The sequence below is a fragment of the Amborella trichopoda genome, chromosome 1, assembly GCF_054954075.1.
Source record: "Amborella trichopoda isolate Santa Cruz 75 chromosome 1, AtrichopodaSantaCruz75HAP2 v2.0, whole genome shotgun sequence".
Taxonomy (NCBI): Eukaryota; Viridiplantae; Streptophyta; class Magnoliopsida; order Amborellales; family Amborellaceae; genus Amborella; species Amborella trichopoda.
In genome coordinates, this window is record NC_142336.1 from 51,633,669 (window position 1) to 51,654,306 (window position 20,638).

At 36.4% G+C, this 20,638-nt stretch overlaps 2 protein-coding genes across 3 annotated transcripts in view; one reads left to right on the forward strand and one right to left on the reverse strand.

The window, feature by feature from the left end:
* Positions 1-463: 463 nt before the first annotated feature.
* On the forward strand, positions 464-3,780 carry LOC18434915 (glucan endo-1,3-beta-glucosidase 11). The gene is made up of 4 exons (XM_020667535.2): positions 464-661; positions 1,134-2,185; positions 2,584-2,810; positions 3,440-3,780. The coding sequence occupies exons 1-3, from the start codon at positions 613-615 to the stop codon at positions 2,665-2,667; spliced, it is 1,185 nt and encodes a 394-aa protein (XP_020523194.1). The 5' UTR covers positions 464-612; the 3' UTR covers positions 2,668-2,810; positions 3,440-3,780.
* A 3,495-nt stretch (positions 3,781-7,275) lies between these two features.
* Positions 7,276-20,638, reverse strand: part of LOC18434913 (polyadenylate-binding protein-interacting protein 9) — a 32,126-nt gene continuing 18,763 nt past the window's right edge. For both annotated transcript variants that reach the window (XM_006844974.4, XM_088872442.1), the window contains 3 exons: positions 20,275-20,343; positions 7,965-8,026; positions 7,276-7,881 (listed from right to left, as the gene is read on the reverse strand). In XM_006844974.4, the coding sequence (XP_006845037.1) occupies positions 7,824-7,881; positions 7,965-8,026; positions 20,275-20,343 (189 nt within the window). In that variant the 3' untranslated portion in view covers positions 7,276-7,823. The remainder of the gene's footprint in view (positions 7,882-7,964; positions 8,027-20,274; positions 20,344-20,638) is intronic.

Sequence of the window (20,638 nt, forward strand, 5' to 3'; positions counted from 1 at the left end):
AGGCATTGGCCTAGGGCCGGCCTTGGCCCTATCCAAGCCAGGTCTGGCCATATGCAAAAGCTGACAAAATAAAAATAAAATATAAAAAACGAAAGGGCCAAACTGAGCTGGCCCACGCGGAGCCTAGACCAACTTCTCGAGCTATTGTAGCCCGGTCCTCAGGCTTGGCCCAAGCCCTAATTTTATGGGGCCAGGTCACCCGGCACCGTCCTTCTAAACTACAGATGGCATGACACGTGTCAAAGAACAAGAGTCACATCACTAAACTATTTAATCGTACTCTCTTTAAAATAAACTCATTTTGCATCACTATTTGGTCAATGATCGAGGGTAAATCGGTAAAATTCCCTTCAAACATCAAAGTTGGCGTCCCACTCAAGATAACATTAGGCCAAAAAAAAAAAGGGGAAAAGGATGGGAGAAACTTAAAGAGTATATAAACAAGTGACTTGCAGCCACAAATGACCAAAACACAAACCAACACGACACAACCAAGGCAAGGCAAAATAGTGACATTCTCCAAACAAGCAAAGAAAGGCAAAGGATTCCCAAGTTTTCCCTCCTCCACTTCCAAACTTGGGCATAAAAAGTCTCCCTCAAACTTCCATTTCCATGGCTGCCATAACCCCTGTGCTCTTCTCTCTCTTTCTCATCCTTGCAGGTACTCAAACTGCATTCATTCTTGTAATCTTATTAGCATTTGGATGTCATGTGTTATGTTGATTCATTCATTTTCCTTTTAGCATTTGGGTTTTTAGAAGTTAGTTGTGATGAGTTATGTTTCTCCTTAGCTCTCTCTCTCTCTCTCACAAGCCTTCATACATGCATTCTTCTCTCTCTCTCTCTCTCTCTCTCTCTTCTAAAATCCTTCATACATTTGCTCATCTAAACCACATTAGCAATTCAGTTTATTGTTTTATGTGCATTCATTCATTTTATTGTAATCCATCGAATGAAATGCATTTTATCTTTCTATCTCATCTTTTCATGGGCTAACCTTCATCCATTCCTACATCCTTGTAAATCCCATCAACATTAGCATCATGTGCCATCTTCATACATTCATCAGTGCTTTTATTTGAGTTAATTATTTCCCAATGGATGCCTGATCCTATTTTCCTCTGTTTATGAAGGTTTTTCATATCAAGAAGGAGCAACAGCCTTGGGAATCAACTATGGCCAAGTAGCCAACAACTTGCCATCACCAAACCAAGTAGTGTCCCTCTTAAACTTCCTCAAGATTAGCAAGGCAAAGATCTATGACACTAACCCTCAAGTCCTCACCGCCTTCTCGAACACAGGCATCGACCTAATCGTCACACTCGAGAACGAACTCCTTTGGACCATGGCCGACCCTGAACAAGCCATCCAATGGGTCTCAACACACATCAAGCCTTACGTACCGAGCACCAAAATCTCTGGAATTTTGATAGGAAATGAGATTTTCACGAATGGAGACCCTACCCTAATGGCTAACTTGGTGCCAGCCATGGTAGGTATTCGCAATGCCTTAGCCCGCTTGGACCTGGCCTCTAGTATCTGGGTCTCTACAGATCATTCCCTAGCAGTACTGGGAAGCTCATATCCCCCCTCTTCAGGATTTTTCCGACAAGACCTAGTCGGATTAATGACACCATTGTTGGAATTCTTGGCTGCAACAAATGCACCATTTTGGATCAATGCCTACCCTTATTTTGCCTATAAGGACGACCCATCAAGAATTTCTCTAGAATATGCCTTGTTTGAGCCTAACCCAGGAATGTACGACCCATACACCAAAATTTTCTATGACAACATGCTCTATGCACAAGTGGATGCTGCCATTTTTGCTCTCTCCAAGTTGGGTTTTGGAGGTTTGGAAGTTAGGGTTTCAGAGACTGGGTGGCCTTCCAAGGGGGACCAGAATGAAGCCGGTGCAACTTTGCAAAATGCCCAGACTTACAATAGGAACTTGTTGCAGAGGCAATTACACAATGAGGGAACCCCATTGAAGCCTAAACAAAGGTTGGAGATCTACTTATTTGCCTTGTTTAATGAGAATTTGAAGCCCGGTCCAACCTCTGAGAGAAACTATGGGATTTACCAGCCTGATGGAACCATGGCTTATAATGTGGGGCTTACCTCTTTAGAAACTTCTTCAGCTGCTTCTGCTTCCTCTGATGCCTTAGCCTCTAATGCCACCAAGGTAAATGGGACTCCTTCACTACAGTGATCAGAAAACTTTAAAGAAATTGGTGCATGTTGCTCGATGGGGTAATCGGATTAATCACATGCCACCCCCATACATACATACATACATTTCATGTATATTGTTGGCCGAATTTGTAATAATTAAAGATCAAAAGAAATATTGACAAAGTTATACATGTCATCATCATCGTCAAAACCTTTTTCCAACTAATTGGAGGCGGCTAAGACAAAGTTATACATATATGTGTGAATGAATTGCTTGCATACATACACATGTAAATAGTAAATAAATTTGTTTGTATGCATGTAAGTATGAATGAGATAACATCATCTTGCAAACTTATGGATGACTTCTTGAAATTAATTTTTGGGGTTATGTGGATTGTGGAACAGGTAAGATGTGAGATTGGGAGCTTGGGGTTTTGGATTGCTGCATTGTTATTGTGTTTACAAGTTATGATGAGAAGGCAATTTTAGGGGCTTTAGAGGTACTTGGGGCATCATTGTTATGGACTTCTCTTAACCCAAACACTAATCCCTAAGACGCAACGAAGAATTTGATTGAAGGTGGAACTAACAATCCCAAATATGTGATGCTTGTAATCGTGGCGTAAACTCAGGTATGGATCCTTTAAAAGTACTAAAATACCCTTTAAAAAAATCATTGTTTTCATTTTTAATATTAATGAGTTACATGCAAATAATTCATGCTTTTATTTTTTTATTTAGGAAAAAATTATTTAAGGGTTTAAAGCTCTTTACAAAATCATTAAAGATGTCAAAACTACTCAATTATTTTATAAGATTTTTTTTTTTTTTTCCATTTAACTCAAGTATCTCCTTAAAATATCTTCAAAAAATACCCAAGTTGCCCTCCATAATTTTGCCCACGTAAGAGGCTTCAACCAAATGAAGTAACCCTGCTTGTTTAGGGTAGGTCAAATTACAAAAATTTCCCCACTTGTTATAGCTTCCCAAATACCAATTTGCACACTTCTCAAAAGATTTTTTCATGAGCTAATGAAATAAAAATAAAAAATTTCAGAAAATAAGAAAAATCCTTAGATAAATCTTAGAAATTTAGGAAAAATCTGGAAAATTCCTCAAAAATATTGAATTTTGTAAGGAATTTTCACCCTTTAATTTAGATATATTTTAATAATATTGCAAGGAATTTTCACCCTTCAAAAAGACATTTTCCGTTCTACTTAATAACTCTTATCTTTCTTATTTTGTATACATCTTTTAGGGGATGGCTGCTGAGAGATCTCATGGCATGGCATGTGGTGGATCAACTTTGGGAGGTGGAATGCATTTTGGGGGCTTGTGAAATGCTGCTATCCCTGTGCCTCTTTTCTTTTTTTTTCTTTTCTTTTTCCTTTCTTCATATTATTAAGCCCAGGTCTGAGAAGGAAGATGGGCTGGTTTGTTGGTTCTTCATGTGAACAAATCCTGCCCTCCAATTTAACATTTTAACCTTTTTTTTCTTTTTCTATTTTATCCTTTGAGTGCTCCTTCTCACATGATTCAGCAGTCCCAACTTTATTCTTGTGTAGAAAAACCATGCAATGAAAGTATCTTTATAGTGGAGCTCTCTTTCTATATTGATAAGGTATTAGAATGGCCACTAGATGGCGTAAAGCCCCTTTATTGATTAGGCATGCTACAAAATGTTCTTCCAAATATATCCCCATTGTGTCATAACAAATATTTATATCATTACATGCCACCATCGCATTGTAAGAATATGAGAATAAATAAGAAGGTTCAGCCCCATAATATCTCTCTCGTTCTCGTAGTGTTGTTAAATTCGTTTCGCTTAGGCCGAAAGGCCGACACCCAAACCCAAATGAATCATATCACATGCGATATTTTGGGTATACAGAAATATTTCCATAATAAAGGCCGTCTTAAAATATCTACGATTTTTGTAAAACAGCATGTGTACTTTGTTCTATTTACTCCCTCGAGTGAAAATACTACCTCGGAGGATTTCTGGAATTTGAAATTTGCACTAGGTAAATCTTTTCAAAAAATAAAATTTACATTTTGAGTTTTTTAACGCTTAGATCTGGCGGTCCAAAATTGAACAGTCTACATTCACTTGTCATACTTTAATTTCTTTTCAGGCTCACAGAGTACAGCTGAATTTTTTTATTTTTTTTTTCTTTCTTTGAAGTCAGTCACTAGGTTGAAGAAAATCCGTCCCAAAATTTGGGGTGGTAATAATACCTCTATATTAAAATTTAACTAAGGGAATAAAGGGACAATGTGCTCCTATGGGAGCGTGAAGTCGTTTGAATTTGTAAAATATTATATATATTTAAAAAATTTATCAAAATACACTTAAGATATAAACTAATGAACATTCTACCCATTTCTTTTGATTTAATTTCAAAATCTCGTCAAATTACACGTGATCATGTTAGGAATACTTGAAAATCGGTAAACTGTTAAACTAGTTAAGTATGGTCTATTTTGATAAGCTCCACACATATTTTTTGAAAAGAGGAAATAAATGAAAGCTGCCTAGGTTTATAAACTTTTTAAGGCTTTCTGTTTAGAAAAAATATACAACGAGATCATTTATCTTTGGTATAAGGTGGTCATGATTAATCTTAGTCATTGAAAGTGAAATTTGATGGCTATAACTATTCTATTGACCAAATTTTTTCAAGCTTTGTGACACACCTAAGCTATCATATTTCAAGTCGGATAGTTGTATTGACCTCCTTGTATCAAAAATAAATGGTCTCATTGTATATAATCATTTCTGTTTATATGAAAAATACCGATAAACTTTTCCTAAGATTTTTAATTATCAAATCAACCGGCCACAATAAAGAGAACTTCGAAGCTAATCTAATATCTCTCTATTAATTGAATCAAAATCAAGGTATATATTGGTGTACAAACAAAAAGAAGCCTTGAATGGACAAATCATAAAAATTAATGGAATTTGGAACCAGTGCACATGGGCCTTTTCGTCATCAAGGGTACCCCCGTAATTCTTGAAAAGCAATGACCTTTCGGAAATCTGCCCTTTAAAGCATATTCCTTATGTCACCACTATGAAAAGAAAGGGGTGTAAGGATTCCAAACTTCTCTCTTAATATAATTAATAATACATATAAAACAAATAATTTTATTTATTGAAGACATCATTTTGCTTCCTCTCAAATTAAGTCTTTTCTTACCATTCGGGCATCATGGGCCCCACACTCTTTAATGAAGCGAAGGTTGGGCTTCTAATACAAAGCATGCGCATCAAACTAACACTAATATATTTATCTTAGAATTAGAAGAATAAGATAAGGTGTGTGGTTTATACAAGGTGGCTACCTTATTTGGAGAAGTAACGTGGTAAGGCTATCGGTTTTAGTTGAATATTGTAGATTTGATACGCTATTTGAGACAATATAAAAAAATAATATATATGTTAAGGCAGTATCAAATCCACACAATCTAAATAAAATAAATGGCGTTTGCAACATTACTCCTACAGCTAAGATTGCATCTTATATAAAGTGGATTTTATAGAAAGAGAACATCCCAAATTCTCTAATGTAAAATCAAAGAGTTGGAATTTGTCTTTTTTTGCATTAGGTCTTAAAAGGATTTTCAATGGAAAAAAGTATACAAACAGACTATTTACATTTAGGATTGTATACTATGAGAGTATTTATCATTGTTACAAGAAGGTCACAATCACTCCTAACCTTTAAATGTCAAATTGGATAGCTTCGGGTAATGTCTAGAAGTACAAGAAATTCTTGAACTTTGAGTTTAGTCAACTACAGCTTACAACCACCCGATTTGAAATCTGACAGCAAGAGTTATTGTGATCTCCTTGTATTAAAAACAATTTAAATATGATGGACAGGATTTATTATCATCTGCTTATACAAATAGATTATTTACTTTTAGTATAAAGAAGTCATAATAACATTTCTCCATCATATTTCAAATCGAGTGGTTATGAGTTGTTATTAATTAAACTCAAAGTTCAAAAAAATTCTCGAACTTTGTGACACATCCCAAGCCATCCATAACATCTAATATCTTGGAGCAAGTGCAAACTCTTTGTAACAAAGATAAACGGTCTCATAATATACAATATTTGTTTTATATGGAACAACGAATGACGTGCTCCCAAAAACTCATAATTATGACCTTTTTGTACCAAAATAATGATTTTTATTATTCTTATTATGCACTATCCGAAAAAGGATATTACCTAAATTACTGACAAAGAACAAAACGATTTTTGGGTCAATCTACCCAATAGTTTATGTCTAATATTACAAGCAAATATAGTCTAATCGCCCCCAACTTTTGACTGAAATTCGGCTAAGTTTGAAAACATGGTCTAATTGGTCAGTTGCTCCCAAAAAGAAGATGGGACCTCCCACTAAAAACAAATGAGAGCCAGTCTTCATTTTATCTTCCGAATACCTATAATATCCATTTCAAAAGCAACGGTTTATCGGGGTCCTCTTTATGTCGGGCCAATTTGCCAATCCTTGTAGGGACATAATTCTTCTAGGGTCATGGTTTCAGACCAAGGCAAAAAGTTTGGTGGTATCCCCTTTTTCCATACTGGGACCATGAATCATCTCTCTTTAATGATGTAGTCTCTCTCTCTCTCTCTCTCTCTCTCTCTCTCTCTGTGGCCACTGAACCGACCAATGCCGATCAAATACTCTCTAAAGGAACCTGTTGAGGAACAACGGTTAAGAGGATCACCCTTTTGGGTTGTGAGGGTCACCCTTTTGCAATGTTGGAATGGTGACTCAATTCTTTTTTGTAACATGATGGATTGGTCACCATTCTTTGTAGAATAGTTGGGAGGGTTTCTTATGAAAAAGCCCAAGTACAATCAGCAATCACCACCCATGTTCCCCCCTCTCTCTCTCTCTCTCTCTCTCTCTCTCTCTCTCTCTCTCTCTCTCTCTCTCTCTCTCTCTCTCTCTCTCTCAATACAAACTACTACAAAAAGCAGTCAGCATTGCAACCCTGAAATTGCGAGGTTCCAACTTAACTAAAAAGAACAAGATTAAATGAAAGCAAGCAAATGAGCAGATAAGCATGAAAGTTCTCCATTTTTTGTCATGTAATTAAATTGAGAGTATATGACAACCAATCCAAAGCCTGATACCCACATCACACAGAGTCCACAAATGAAACAAAATAGAAATGCCCATTTGGGTTTGTGAAACAAATAAATATTCCTCAATTCCCATAGGTCTCTGACCTGCGCCGCCCATGTATTGAGCAACCAATTATCACCAAGGGAATACCAAAATCATACTGTTCTAGTTTCCTAAGGATCAGTCCAACCTCCCAAAAGGCCCCAACAACCTTCTTACCATCTAGCCAGAGGAAGAGACCCACTAATAGATAGTTTGATTTGCTTCCATCAAGGGAATTTAGAGAATGAGAGAGAAACAGGTGTAGCACTAAGCTTCCGTTGCATCCATCATTTTGGAAAACAATGAGAGAGAACGGCAAAAGCGAAAGATAAGGTGGGTGTTCAGTCATACAAAAACGTCCATTGCCTGTGAAGATGTACTCCTCAAATAATGGTTTCCAGGAACCACCCAACAGAAGCCACAACAAATCTTTGGATAATATCAGTGCGAAAGGGCACGAGGTACACGAGGTCTAACCGGTGTCTTTGAAGGGCTTACCCTGAAGCAACAATCTCAACATCAGCAAATGAATTCATATAAACCAAACTAATGATCTTTTTAAGAAGGAAGGAGAGAGCTCACCTAATGGGGAGACTTGCCAAATACACCCCACTGCAACCTAATGCCATTATGGCACTCTCTGCCTGCCATTAGTGAAATAAATGGTCAGAAGAGATAAAAAAATAAAAAGAGAGAGAGTCCCAACCTTCAAAGATTGTAATCTAAGCATATTTCATGTCATGAATGGTCTAGTACCTAGAAAAGCATCATTAAAAAAACTGTAGCATCGAAATTATAAGATTTGCAATTAAGGGACACATTTAAGCTTTCATACGAAACAATTCAAGGTCACCAACCCTCCTTCAATCTTGTATCGGGTTAGTAACTCTTGTGTTCTCTTTAACACTCTTAACCACCGGCTCAGAGAGCCAGCCCTATTGGGGTGGGGCTCTCTTCGTCCAAATACAACTTGTAAGTCTTTAGAGTTGAAACCCTTTATTAAAAGACAAGAAGCTGCAAGGCCATATGTACTGAGATAAGGGGTAGGGGCCTTCTCTCGGGATACATGGCCACAATCCCTTTCCTAGTAGCTAGCTCTCCAATGGAAGCCCTAGGTTGCAGCGACATAAGAGGAAATGTCTGAGCCTTACTCTTTTGGATGCTTCACTCGTGGCTCAAGGACATAGAGACCTTTATAAATGAACTACAAGACCTCTAAAGCTAGCTTTGTAGGGCCTCTAAGCTAGGAACTCATAAAAAAGGAGCCGCTAGAAGCCATAGAATAACTTACTGCTATCCTGTTACTGATACAGGGACAGAAGATGGCTCCCTAGAAGAACAAGCGCTTTACAAAAAGAGCTATTATCAACTAATTACATGATATGATACCTGGAGATAAGTCCCTGGCAAAGAATCCATTTTAACAAGATACAGCAAGCATAACGCCATAGAGTGACAGCACGGATACAGCTTGATACCATAATCAGTCAGAACTGTCCACTAAGTTTGCTTTATATATAACTGTGGTAATAGATGTATATATGTAGTTATGCATGTGTATGTTTATATACATATATGCATATCTGCATGCATGAAGATGTCAAAATGCCCAGAAGAGATGAACTATTTAACATTGATCTAATTTCAAAATACACATAAAAAGAAACACGATCATGAGTTGGAATTGTTGCAAATGGATAAGATATTGAATAATTCATCGCTTATGGGTACTTTGATAAATTTCCCTAGATAGATATAGAGATGCATATGCCTAAGTCTATATTTGTCTAGGAATCAGTTTAACCCATTGACTGCCACTATCTGTCCCATGTTTCTCAAAATAAGTTTTAGTGAACCAAAGTACTAAAAACTGGTTTCCCAACAAATTTTGTACGACTTAAATATATTTGCATAGTTCTATTGATTCATAGCTGTAGAAAGATTTTCCCCACATTTCCAATTCCATTCTAGTTCAGATATAGAAGCTAAGCAGAAGCATCTTCTTGTAATGGTCTTCATCCACATACAAGTTTGGTAAGAGACATAACCTATATAACGGTCTTCAACAAAGGTCCTAGTGCTATGAGCTAGTGAAAACATTCAGGGATTCTGGTTATTTGGAGCTTATTTTGATGCTAGGTCACAAACAATCAAGTCCAACCACATATAGAAACAGCAGAATGAGAAATTCGATGCTGTCAAAAAAAAGGCATAATCATATACATGTATTTGTACACACACAAACACGTATATATCTAGGGTGAGAGAGAGAAAGAGAGAGAACGAGAGAGAGAGAGAGAGAGAGAGAGAGAGAGAGAGAGAGAGAGAGAGAGAGAGAGAGAGAGAGAGAGAGATAAACTGCTAGCAATCTCCCTTCTAATTAGGTGGCTTTCAATCTTTATTTGTTTTTCTAAAATTTCACCGTATTGCCATTTAAGAGAGTACGATAAGCTAAGGGTAATAAAACCAAACATGCAACCCCGAATTCAAGGGGGTCAACTCAACCTGCAAAGTCAATGGGTCCACTTGTCCACAAATACATTAGTCATAAAACCTACCAAAGTTTCGTTCTAAATCTATCATATACTAAAACAAGTCTCGAAACTAACATTCACAAATCTATTGTTCACTGACTACTATTTTCCACTCTTCACCTATGAGGGATGTCTTTTTCATCCCTTGCATAAAAGGGCCACATATAACTAGCTAATAACATAACACACAACTAGAATAAACTTTTCTCCCATAGGAGGCAACCTACTCAATGTAAACAGATTTCCAAGACAACCTACATAAACGAAAGATATAGACACGTATTCAAATGCAATCACATACACCTAATGTGAGTTCTTCAAGCCTAAATCAAAAACCTAAATGGGTATGTTGGCGTGTGTGCATAGATACCTTCTAAATGTGAGTTCCTCAAGCACCTAAATGGTATGTTTGTGTGTGTGCGTAGATACATTCTAAATGTGAGTTCCTCAAGCACCTAAATGGTATGTTTGTGTGTGTGCGTAGATACATTCTAAAATGTGAGTTCCTCAAGCACCTAAATGGTATGTTTGTGTGTATGCGTAGATACATTCTAAAATGTGAGTTCCTCTAGCCTAAATCCATAATTAGATGGAAACTTCACATAGGTTTCGAATTTGCTAACCCATTTCATAGGTTTGGAATTAGGTTAAGTTACCCTCTTCTATTTCCAAAGAAAGCTAGGTTTAATTATCTCATGTTCTAATGAACGTCTAGTTCTAGTTAACCTTTCTTATTTCCATATGTTGCCTACATTTCCATTTTCATAGGAGATAATCTCTCCTTTTTCCATGATACACCAGGTTTAGCTAACATCCGTAGTTTCCATAGACCTTTTTCTCTCTATTTCGATGGGACGTTAATTCTTTGCGTTTTCTCTCTATTTTTTAATATCAATAGTAAGAAATTTTGATTAATTATTCCTTCCTACGAGGGAGAGAAAAAGGCAGAGCTCTCCTATTTCAAGCTCCAATTTTAATGGGATATAAAATCCTTTCATATTTTACACAATTGATACCATTCCATACCATTGATGGAAGGAAGTTCTCTATTTATCAAAGTAACAAGGTTAAAGAAAATATAAATTTTATTCATAAAAAATGTTTTAGTTAATTAAGAAAATAAAATCTAATTTACATTCCCATGACCCACAAATTAGAGCCCAACAAATAGCTTTAAAGAATTGAGCCTTCAATATTAACCATTTTATCAATTAAAATCATCAAAATGAACTATACTGCAGTGGATGTACTACTTTTTCCATTACTTAGTTTTGTGAATTCTTGTATCATAGATTTCGACTTTTAGGGAGTATATAAAAAGTAAAGTGTGTGCGCATGCATGTGTGAGGGTGTGTGTGTATGTATCTACCTTTTTTAGTAAAATTTGGAGATAAAGTTACGTATAAATTACAAAAGATAATTGTTTTTTGCACAGTATCAAAAGTATATTAATTAGACGAAAAAGTACAAATTATATCTAAGTATTACAAACAATCAATCGTCTCAAGATGGTAACTCAAAGGCCTACTAATCAATTTCTATATCAAGAAAGGGTCTCAAGAAACCCCTTGATTCGTCAAGGTGTATGCTTCTTTATTGGCCCCCAGAAAGACATTCGTGGGATCAATGAAATAAAAAACGATATGCCTTCCGCCTAGGCAACCACCCCTCCCTACCTAGGGGATATGGATGCCCTGCCTAGGCATAGGTGGTCCTTTACAAACAGACTAGCCCTAAAGAAAGTTTTGAAAAAAACAATCACATTTCTTGAGCATTTTTAAGGTTCCAAAGGTTAAAAAATGGGGGGGAAATGTCAAAAAAAAACTTTTAAGTCAAACATGGCCCTCGTCCAAGAGTATTTCTTCTCAATTAGGCAAGGGTGTGACCTAGGCGTCCTCCTAGGTTTTGGCCATTAGGTGCCACTTTACTTTTTTGAACTGGATTCATTGTGAACCACAAAGAGAAGTTATAATGGGAATTTAATGTGGTTTAGAGGTTCATAGTCATCAAAAACTCTTAATATCGAAGATAATGCATCTTTTGTATTGCGGTTTTCAACTTCAGATTTTTGCCAGTTTGGGAATTGTATGGACTATGGAGATTGGAGACTACGAACTATGGGGTATGGATTTGCAGTTGTGGTCTTGAATTTAAGTTATTTAGTATTTGGTCATTATGAATATTTGAGAGTTTATGGATAGTTGGTGGAAATGCCTGGGAACCTGAATCGTTTTAGGAACCGGAATCGCGTAATTGTGACTGGGTAGAAGATTCTGTCTTAGGAATCGTTGTCCATACAATGGGGATCGCCAGGAACGAGATTCCTAGTTTTTAAGAATCATGTTTCAACAGAATAGATCCAAGTTTCATCCACCTATGGAATCGAGATTTCGTCTTTCTTAGAATTGGGATTTCCATCCCCTTGGAATCGACACTTCAGGAGTCAAGATTCTTTAATATGCGGAATCGAGTTTTTAAGAATCATGTTTCAACAGAATAGATCCAAGTTTCATCCACCTATGGAATCGAGATTTCGTCTTTCTTAGAATTGGGATTTCCATCCCCTTGGAATCGACACTTCAGGAGTCAAGATTCTTTAATATGCGGAATCGAGTTTCCGACATCTATGGAATCGAGTTCCTAACATATGTGGAACATAGATATGTTGTTGTTTCGAATCGTGATTCTAACATATTTGGAATCAAGTTTTTAAAGTATAGAAATCATAGATCCATGCCAGTTTGAGATCGAGATTTACAATAATATGGACTATGGAATGCGTTTGACGACCCCTACCAGGAATCAAGATCTCATTTTTATGAAGAAGGAAGCCACAAGCACATCTTGAGCCTCATCAACTTTAGAACCTATATTGGGTGTCTCTTATTATAAGGTTTCTCGAATTTTAAAGTGATTGTGTTGACTATTGAACTTATGGTCATTATATACAAAAGACAAGTATTCCTAAATTGTGACTTTGACTTCATTATTATAAAGACAAAATAGGATTATGTCAACGCCATGGTCTTACTTTTAATTGTATGTGTTGTATTTACTCATTATATTTTAAATTTAAAGTAAAGGCCATCCAGGGTGGCACAAGTAAAATAATGAAACCCTGCAACCACTAGAGGCAATCGAAGGAAGATTTCTACTCCAATTGACATGGAATCAAGATTTAATCCTCGTTAGAATCCAGATTCGATATATCTGGGAACGTCTACCCGCAATTTATGGGTTCAAGTTTTCAAAGATGTGTTGGATCGATATTCCGAAATTAAGGAATCGAGTTTCCTTGGTTTTGATAAATGGTTTCTAAAGATGTGTTGAATCGTGATTCCGAAATTAAGGAATCGAGTTTCTTTGGTCTCCGAAAGAAGGTTTCTAAAGATGTGTCAAATGGAGATTCCGAAATTAAGGAATCGAGTTTCCTTGGTTCCAAAAAATGGTTTCCATAGAGATTCCTTAACGGAAATGCGGAATCGGGTTTCGGAACCGGAAACGCGAGGTTGGTGGAGAGATTCCGGTAACTATGGTTTTATGGAATCCTGGATATCATTTGTTATATCTTTTGATTTCTTACAATTTTGAAAATTGATTCAATGATTTCAATGTGATTTCATTGTTCAAGCACATATAAATGAATATATACTAGGTTAGAACATATATAATGAATAAATGTACAAAAATGATACATACATACATATGTATGTACATGCATCTATATGTGTGTATGCACATTTAGGCCACAAATATATGTATACATGTCTATCTAGGGTGCCTCAAAACCTGAACAACCGCTAGCACCAGAGGGCCACCCCCCGAGCTGCCGCCTAGGTGTCCCTTGGCATTTTTCTCAACCTGGCAAAGGATAACTCTCTTGAATCACATTTGTCAAATATCTCCTAGAAAATACAGCCACAAACCATGGAACTGAAGTGTCTTTGTGGACCCACTTGATGACATTTTACCAATCTCGATTAACTACCATCAGAAGCTAAAAATGGGACAGACCGTCCATAATTCTATCAATGTCCATGGGCCTCAGCAGTCGAATCAGATCTGAATAACTCATCAACTTTCTTCCTTCTGCATCCCTAAAAATACCACCTCCACCAGCTCGGCCAGGGTTTCCCCAAGATAACCTGTCAAAACTATGTTGTATGTATCCTATCCTTGAACTAGCCCACACCACTTTGGACTGTGGTACAGATGAGAACCACCAATGTCCAATGCATAAAAAGATCAACAACTTAGTCTGAACAACACCAAATCTATATATATACAATCCATTGATAAAGGATCACCTAATGCACTCAGTAGCACTACAAATGAGAACATTTTGTTCTTTCCAAATGCACCAATAAAAAATGAGATAATCCTATGTAGACCAAAAAAATCTAAAGGGAGAATGCTTTATAGATCATTAAATATTGCTACTACTTTCTTTTGCAACTAACCTATATATTCACGATACTGTTGTAGCTACCATAATTAGTAATATTACCATATTTCATAATATTGTTATTTCAAGAGCAGCGTTATTATATTTTAGTTAGTATTTTTACCTAAAAAGATTTATAATAACAAGAGTATTTTGGTAAAAATAGGGAAGTAAACTACAAAGATGTGTGGATGGAAAAAGGAAATACACCATAATTTTATGTATCTTTTTTATTGGATAAAATGATATGATCATCCCTCTTAGCCTTTTATTTTGCATGTAACATGCCATTGTGCAGTGTGTTGCACATGCCCATTGCTAGTGGGCATGAATGTATGGCTTTTCTGATGTTATACTTAGATTGAGTATCATTGACTACTATATATACTAAGTTTCTTGTGATTTGCGTTTATCCGTCAACTTTCTTGCTTATCGTTTCTGTTTGATTTAGCAACTCCTTTAGGTCTTTGCTCCTCTACTTACAAAGTACGAAACTCTCCTTAATCAGGTTACCTTGCATACCTCTTTCTCCTTACACAATAAGAATCTCTCTTTATACTAAGGTTTCCTTCCATGTAAAGGATTAAAATAAAGTTTTATTTTTTATTTCTAAGTAAAAATGAGCAACATACTTTCTTTATTTTTTGTTTTCTTAAATATGAATTTCTATTTAAACTTTCAGTGATAATTTAAAACTTAATATTATATATAGAGTTCAAACAAGTCAGGTTTAATTTCATGCATAACATAAAAATAAATTCTCAAATTTTCTAGATTCTTGAAGTTTTCTATATTTTAATGAAAATCAAGAATACGAAACCTTTAAAATCTGTTAATTGAAAATTTTTATCATTTGATATACACTGCAGCAATTTATATTAAGATATTCAAAAAAGAGAAGTCATATAATTTGATTGATTGTGTTTGTGCATCACATGTCCTGTCCAATAATATCATCTATGCAACAAGTTTGGACACTTAATTCCTCTTCCCTCTTAATGCAAAATATCTCCGTGGGGGGAACTTATTTATATAATAGGGACACGAACGAATTCAATGCCAAGGGAAAAGTTGTTTCTTGATTACTTAGAGGGAACGACACAATACACCTATGACAGTTAACGATTACAAGTTCCACGTGCCTTTGTCCTCTATCAACAATTTCTGCTCCATGACTAACAAATGACATAAAGTGCCACCCATCAAACATATTTTGCAATAAGAGAGTGCAACAACAAGCTTATAGCCACACATAAGCCGAGCTTCAAAATACACGTCTTCGATTTGAAAATAAAAAATTTCCAAGAAAAACAAAAGATTGAGCTCTTGAAGTCCTAGATCGGCCATCCACCAATGAACAGCCAATGTGCCAAAAATAAGGGCTCGCCAAGATGAGACCCACATGTGCATTTTAATTGCCTAGATGAGACCCACAAGTGCAAAATTTAGAGACAAATGGAACCGAATGCAAAAGTGGCTTACACTACAGTATAAACTCGTTCGCTTATATAATCTTTCTCCATGTCACACACACACACACACACACACATTTTCTTATATAATCTTTTTCCATCACATTCTCACACGCACACGCATGCAATTATGCACATATGTGCGCATGCGCACAGACACACATACACGGGCAATGTGGTTAATGGTCAAAATTCATTTTCTAGGACTTATATATATATATATATATATATATATATATATATATATATATATATATATATATATATATATATATATATATATATATATATATATATATATATATAGACACACACACATATGGTTAATAGCAACAATGCATTTTCTAGGACCTAACACATAGGTAAACAGACATGCACACTGTGATGAGTGCAAAAAGCCCCTTTTCTAGACCTTCAGAGAATATGTGTGCATAAGCATCTTATTCCACTCTCAACTAAAATTTACATGGCAGAAACTTTTCAACATATTACAAAAGCTCAAGGTTTTCACTGCATGCCACCTGTTTGTTCATGACAACTTGGAATCATCTTCCCCAATCCATCAAGTCGAGGCATTTATCTATTTAGATCTGCCAAAATCTGAAGGCAAAGCTCCTCCGGACTCCAGGTGTTTTAAGAACCCCACATGGAAGAAGATTCCATCAAGATTTTGAGAACTCTCTGGACCTAATTTTCTGCAGAACTTTTTGTGGTCATCTGAATTCTAGACTTGAATGGAGCGGTCACTCATCATAACTACTGCCCAACGCATAAAAAATCGGATGATTATAAAACCTACTAGTGGGTGACACACTGTCCTTCACTTCTTCCATTTCAACAAATACTTCTGTATGGAGAAGACAATGAATTGAGTCTTAAACAAACGAGAATGTCAAAGGAAGCCTGCAATAAGCTAAAAGGTGACTGCTAGAATCTTACAAAGAGAGAGAGTGTAGTTACTCGAAGAGATCACTTCGTGAACTTTAAGCAAGAATTGTAGATGAAGATGCTTATTAGCTTGAAGAGCAGGAATAAACAACTGGCATGCAAGTACTTGATGCATGCTCTCCAACATTAGTCTAAAGGACAATTACAACCAAACTTTATAGGGAATAAATGTGACCAAAATTCCACTTACCCATGTAACCAAAAATAAGAATATCGAGCCATCCCTCACCCAACCAATAATGTCTAGGAAATCAACTTACACTGAAGGGGGAGCCAAGAATTGGAAGAAGGATTTGAGGCCAATAAAAAGGGCATTTGCTTATGCAGTCCTCGAATCATACGCATTCTTTGAGCCAAGAATAGCAGTCTCGTCATATCATCGCAAATGTCTCACAACACCACCCAAATCAGAAGGACCTGAGCTTTCAAAGGAGCTGGAGGGGGGAACCCACCAAATGTTGGGGCAATATATTCAAAGACTTCCATTCCGATCACCAACAACTAGCCTCTCTCATACAATCTGGAACTCTAATATGACCTTTAATAGCAACCCCACATGCTAAGGCCATTGCAAATCTTCTCACCAACTTTTGACACCACGGAAGAATCACCATCCAACATCTGTCTACCATGCTCCTGCAGTATGCCTAAAAAGCTAGAGGGAACAATATCAAAAGGAGGCAACCATGTTATGATTTGGAGCTCATCAATATGAAATCGAGATCAGCAAAACCATAAAATCCAAAAGAAACTGAAGAAGAAAGAATTGCTGTAACTGGAGAAAGGATAGTTCTAGTGCTTAGGAGTTCCCTTTGCCTCCATGCATCAGGAATAATAGTTGGGAAATGAACACCAAAATGTTGGATATGCTCGCCAATGACAACCTTGTCACATCCATCCGGAAGCTTGGAAACATTAACAATCAAGGGTAAACCAGACACGAAAAACCAACTCCTAGGGGGTCTAACATAACCACATCGAAACTTAATGCAAGACCTCAAAGAAAATAAATGGAACAGATCCCAAACTGAAAGAAGTATATCGTATCCTATCCAAGGAATATGCCTTACTATAATCTACAGATTAAATAAAATAGCCCATCACTCCCACACCCCCTTTCCTCGAAGCAAGCTTGAACTAGAGAACCGTATCTGAGATAAACACTGGGAGCCCACGAGAGTTCTTCGTGCAGAGTAGCCTCCCCAAAGCACAGATCAAAAATGAACGCTACTTACCCTCCACACCAACCCCACCACCCCCAAACCACATATTCCTAAATTCAAGACGATACACCCTGATCCAGAGGCCATATTTGACTCCACCTAGGTCCCTAACATCCCAACTACATAAAGTAGTACCAAAATTGCCCACAGCTTGGTAACACTAAAATCTTGATCTTGGTCCTTCACTTGTCATTGCTCCTTGTTCAACAATATTGTGTACATTCGTCTAAATTATATTCTACCAAGACTACGTCGCTGCCTAGGATTATAATGTTCTCCAATTGGATCAAATTTGATTTCCTCATTCACATTTTCCTTGCAATAAGAACTCTCTCTCGATTTTTTCAAACCAATAAAGCCAGTCCTTCTGTCATATGGAACAAGGACATAAGAAGCCCTGGGATAATTGAGAGTGCTTTCTTTGTTCAAGGCAATTCTGATCTAAAAGGGCAAGAGCTTCTAGAGAATTTTTCGCAGAGTTCAACAGATCTATAAAAATCATTCCATGATTATTTAATCGACATTGTTTCTATTATTGAAGATGATCCCACTGATGTGCTCATTGGAGACAAGTTTCATTCTTAATTCAGAAAGACATTGGATAAGGTCGCATGTTCACCAAGAGCATATATATATAAATGGGATTATATACCATGCTACAGATATATACCACCATCATGTCTCAATGAAAAACAGTGGAGATGAACCATTCCTCCACTCGAGCATCCCATGACAGAGGAAGAGTGCATCTCTACCGTCCAGCATTAAGAATGGAATGTGGAGACCTACATTGGTGTAAAAGTAGTATACAACTCAAGTATGGAAGACTTTCACAGAAGCACATACACAGAGTCCAGAAACAGAAATTGTCTTAATAACAGGATGCTATGGAAATAATAATAGAAAATCGTATTTACTCTAGGAATTGTTCCCATAGCCTCCAAGCAATCAGCACATATGTATTGAAAATCTTGAAGCATTTTGTAATATTCACATAAATCCTTTCTAATTCTGACATATCCATGATAGGATGCACCAATTCCTCCAAAAACTAGAAATATAAAATATATATATATATATATATATATATATATATATATATATATATATATATATATATATATATATGTCCACAGTTCTTCAAAAGAGAACATCACATAGAGAAACTAGATAAAAATGCAATAATAGATTTCATCTAAAATCATGTTACTGACATGTAGACAGTTGTCATTATCAAAACAGAAAAAATAAATTTAAATGACAGAAGACATTTATGACGTTTATAGATCAATATGCAAAAAATACTTCTTAAGTAATTCAATTCATTAATTAACTTGACTTATTCAGAAAAAAAAATCCACTTGATTAGCTGTTTCCATCAACATTTCTAAGACCATGACAAGCTCACACAGTTTGGCTGGTGCTCAGAGAGAAACTTAACTTGGACATTATTCAACTAAACTCTGAAAAAAAATGACAGGCAATTGAGCTGGTGAAACAGGATTGCAACAATGCTGGAATAGCTAAAATGAGTTATAGAACCAACAGTCAAACCAGCGATAGTACAGAAAAAATTGGCAAGGAAGGCAGCAATGTGCGCTAGATTGAACCACTAAAAGGGAAACAACAAATTGAACACTTTCTTATTCAACCTTCGGTTTGATTACAATTACATCGTTTTCTCTTGTTTGCCAATGCATATGCTACACAGGTTGGCAGGCAGAAGAAGCTAGGAGAAACTTGGTGGCCAAGGTCAATCAACATCGATGACAGAAACCAGGAAAAACTTATACGAGCCAATGCCAAGGACATATGCATGCTATATGCAGGAACCCTAGAAACATATAAATATAAGCAGGCATCCAGTACAGAACCTTTTTTTTTTCTTATCATACTGTGCTCCCCAATGTTGTTACCTGAATTAACAGACCAAATTTTTTCAAGAAAAACTGTGGTCCAAGGCTTTACACACTTAACTGAGATAAACCAGTCATTGATGCATTTTATCCTTCTACCCTCGACTATCAGATGTTTGGACTACAAAAAAAACCCTCAGTTTCCTATTTTTGGTACCATACTAGTGAACCAGATTGGTAAGAAGGAAAAAACTTGACAGGCATAGGTGCCTGCTTGGAGTTGAGATTTCTTGGAGACATGAATATCATATGCAGGGGTACCAGGAATTATCCCATATCTTTTCCAGTAAAAATTGCTTCTACAGACTTCAATAGGAGAGTTATCAACCATGGCAACACTGTATAAACTGCATACCATTGCAAACTCAACAAATGCAATACGTGTTGAATGTACATGATCCCCTAAGAGCCTCAGCCTTGAGACCTGCATTCAAATATAGGCCACCGCATTTTATTAGTTACCGATCTATAAAAATTTTGTGAAAAATTGTTCGAAGATATAGAAAATGAAAAGTACCATAAACCAATGGAGTATAATATTACACTCCAATGGGACAACTATTATTCATTCCCAGTGATGGTTGGTGGATATTAACTGTACCTGGATCAACTTTGGGGTGGGCCCCACTCTAGTTAATCCCTACTTTTAGTCATCAGGAACAAATCACAGATGCCCATTGAAATATAGCATACTCATTTCGGTTACGGTATTACTTTCC

What these genes read in the sequence shown, in the direction of transcription:
- LOC18434915 (XM_020667535.2), top strand. Translation starts at nt 613, where the DNA reads ATGGCTGCCATAACCCCTGTGCTCTTCTCTCTCTTTCTCATCCTTGCA. An exon ending in TCTCTTTCTCATCCTTGCAG is followed by an intron (nt 662 to 1,133) that starts GTACTCAAACTG and finishes CTGTTTATGAAG; the next exon opens with GTTTTTCATATCAAGAAGGA. An exon ending in TAGCCTCTAATGCCACCAAG is followed by an intron (nt 2,186 to 2,583) that starts GTAAATGGGACT and finishes ATTGTGGAACAG; the next exon opens with GTAAGATGTGAGATTGGGAG.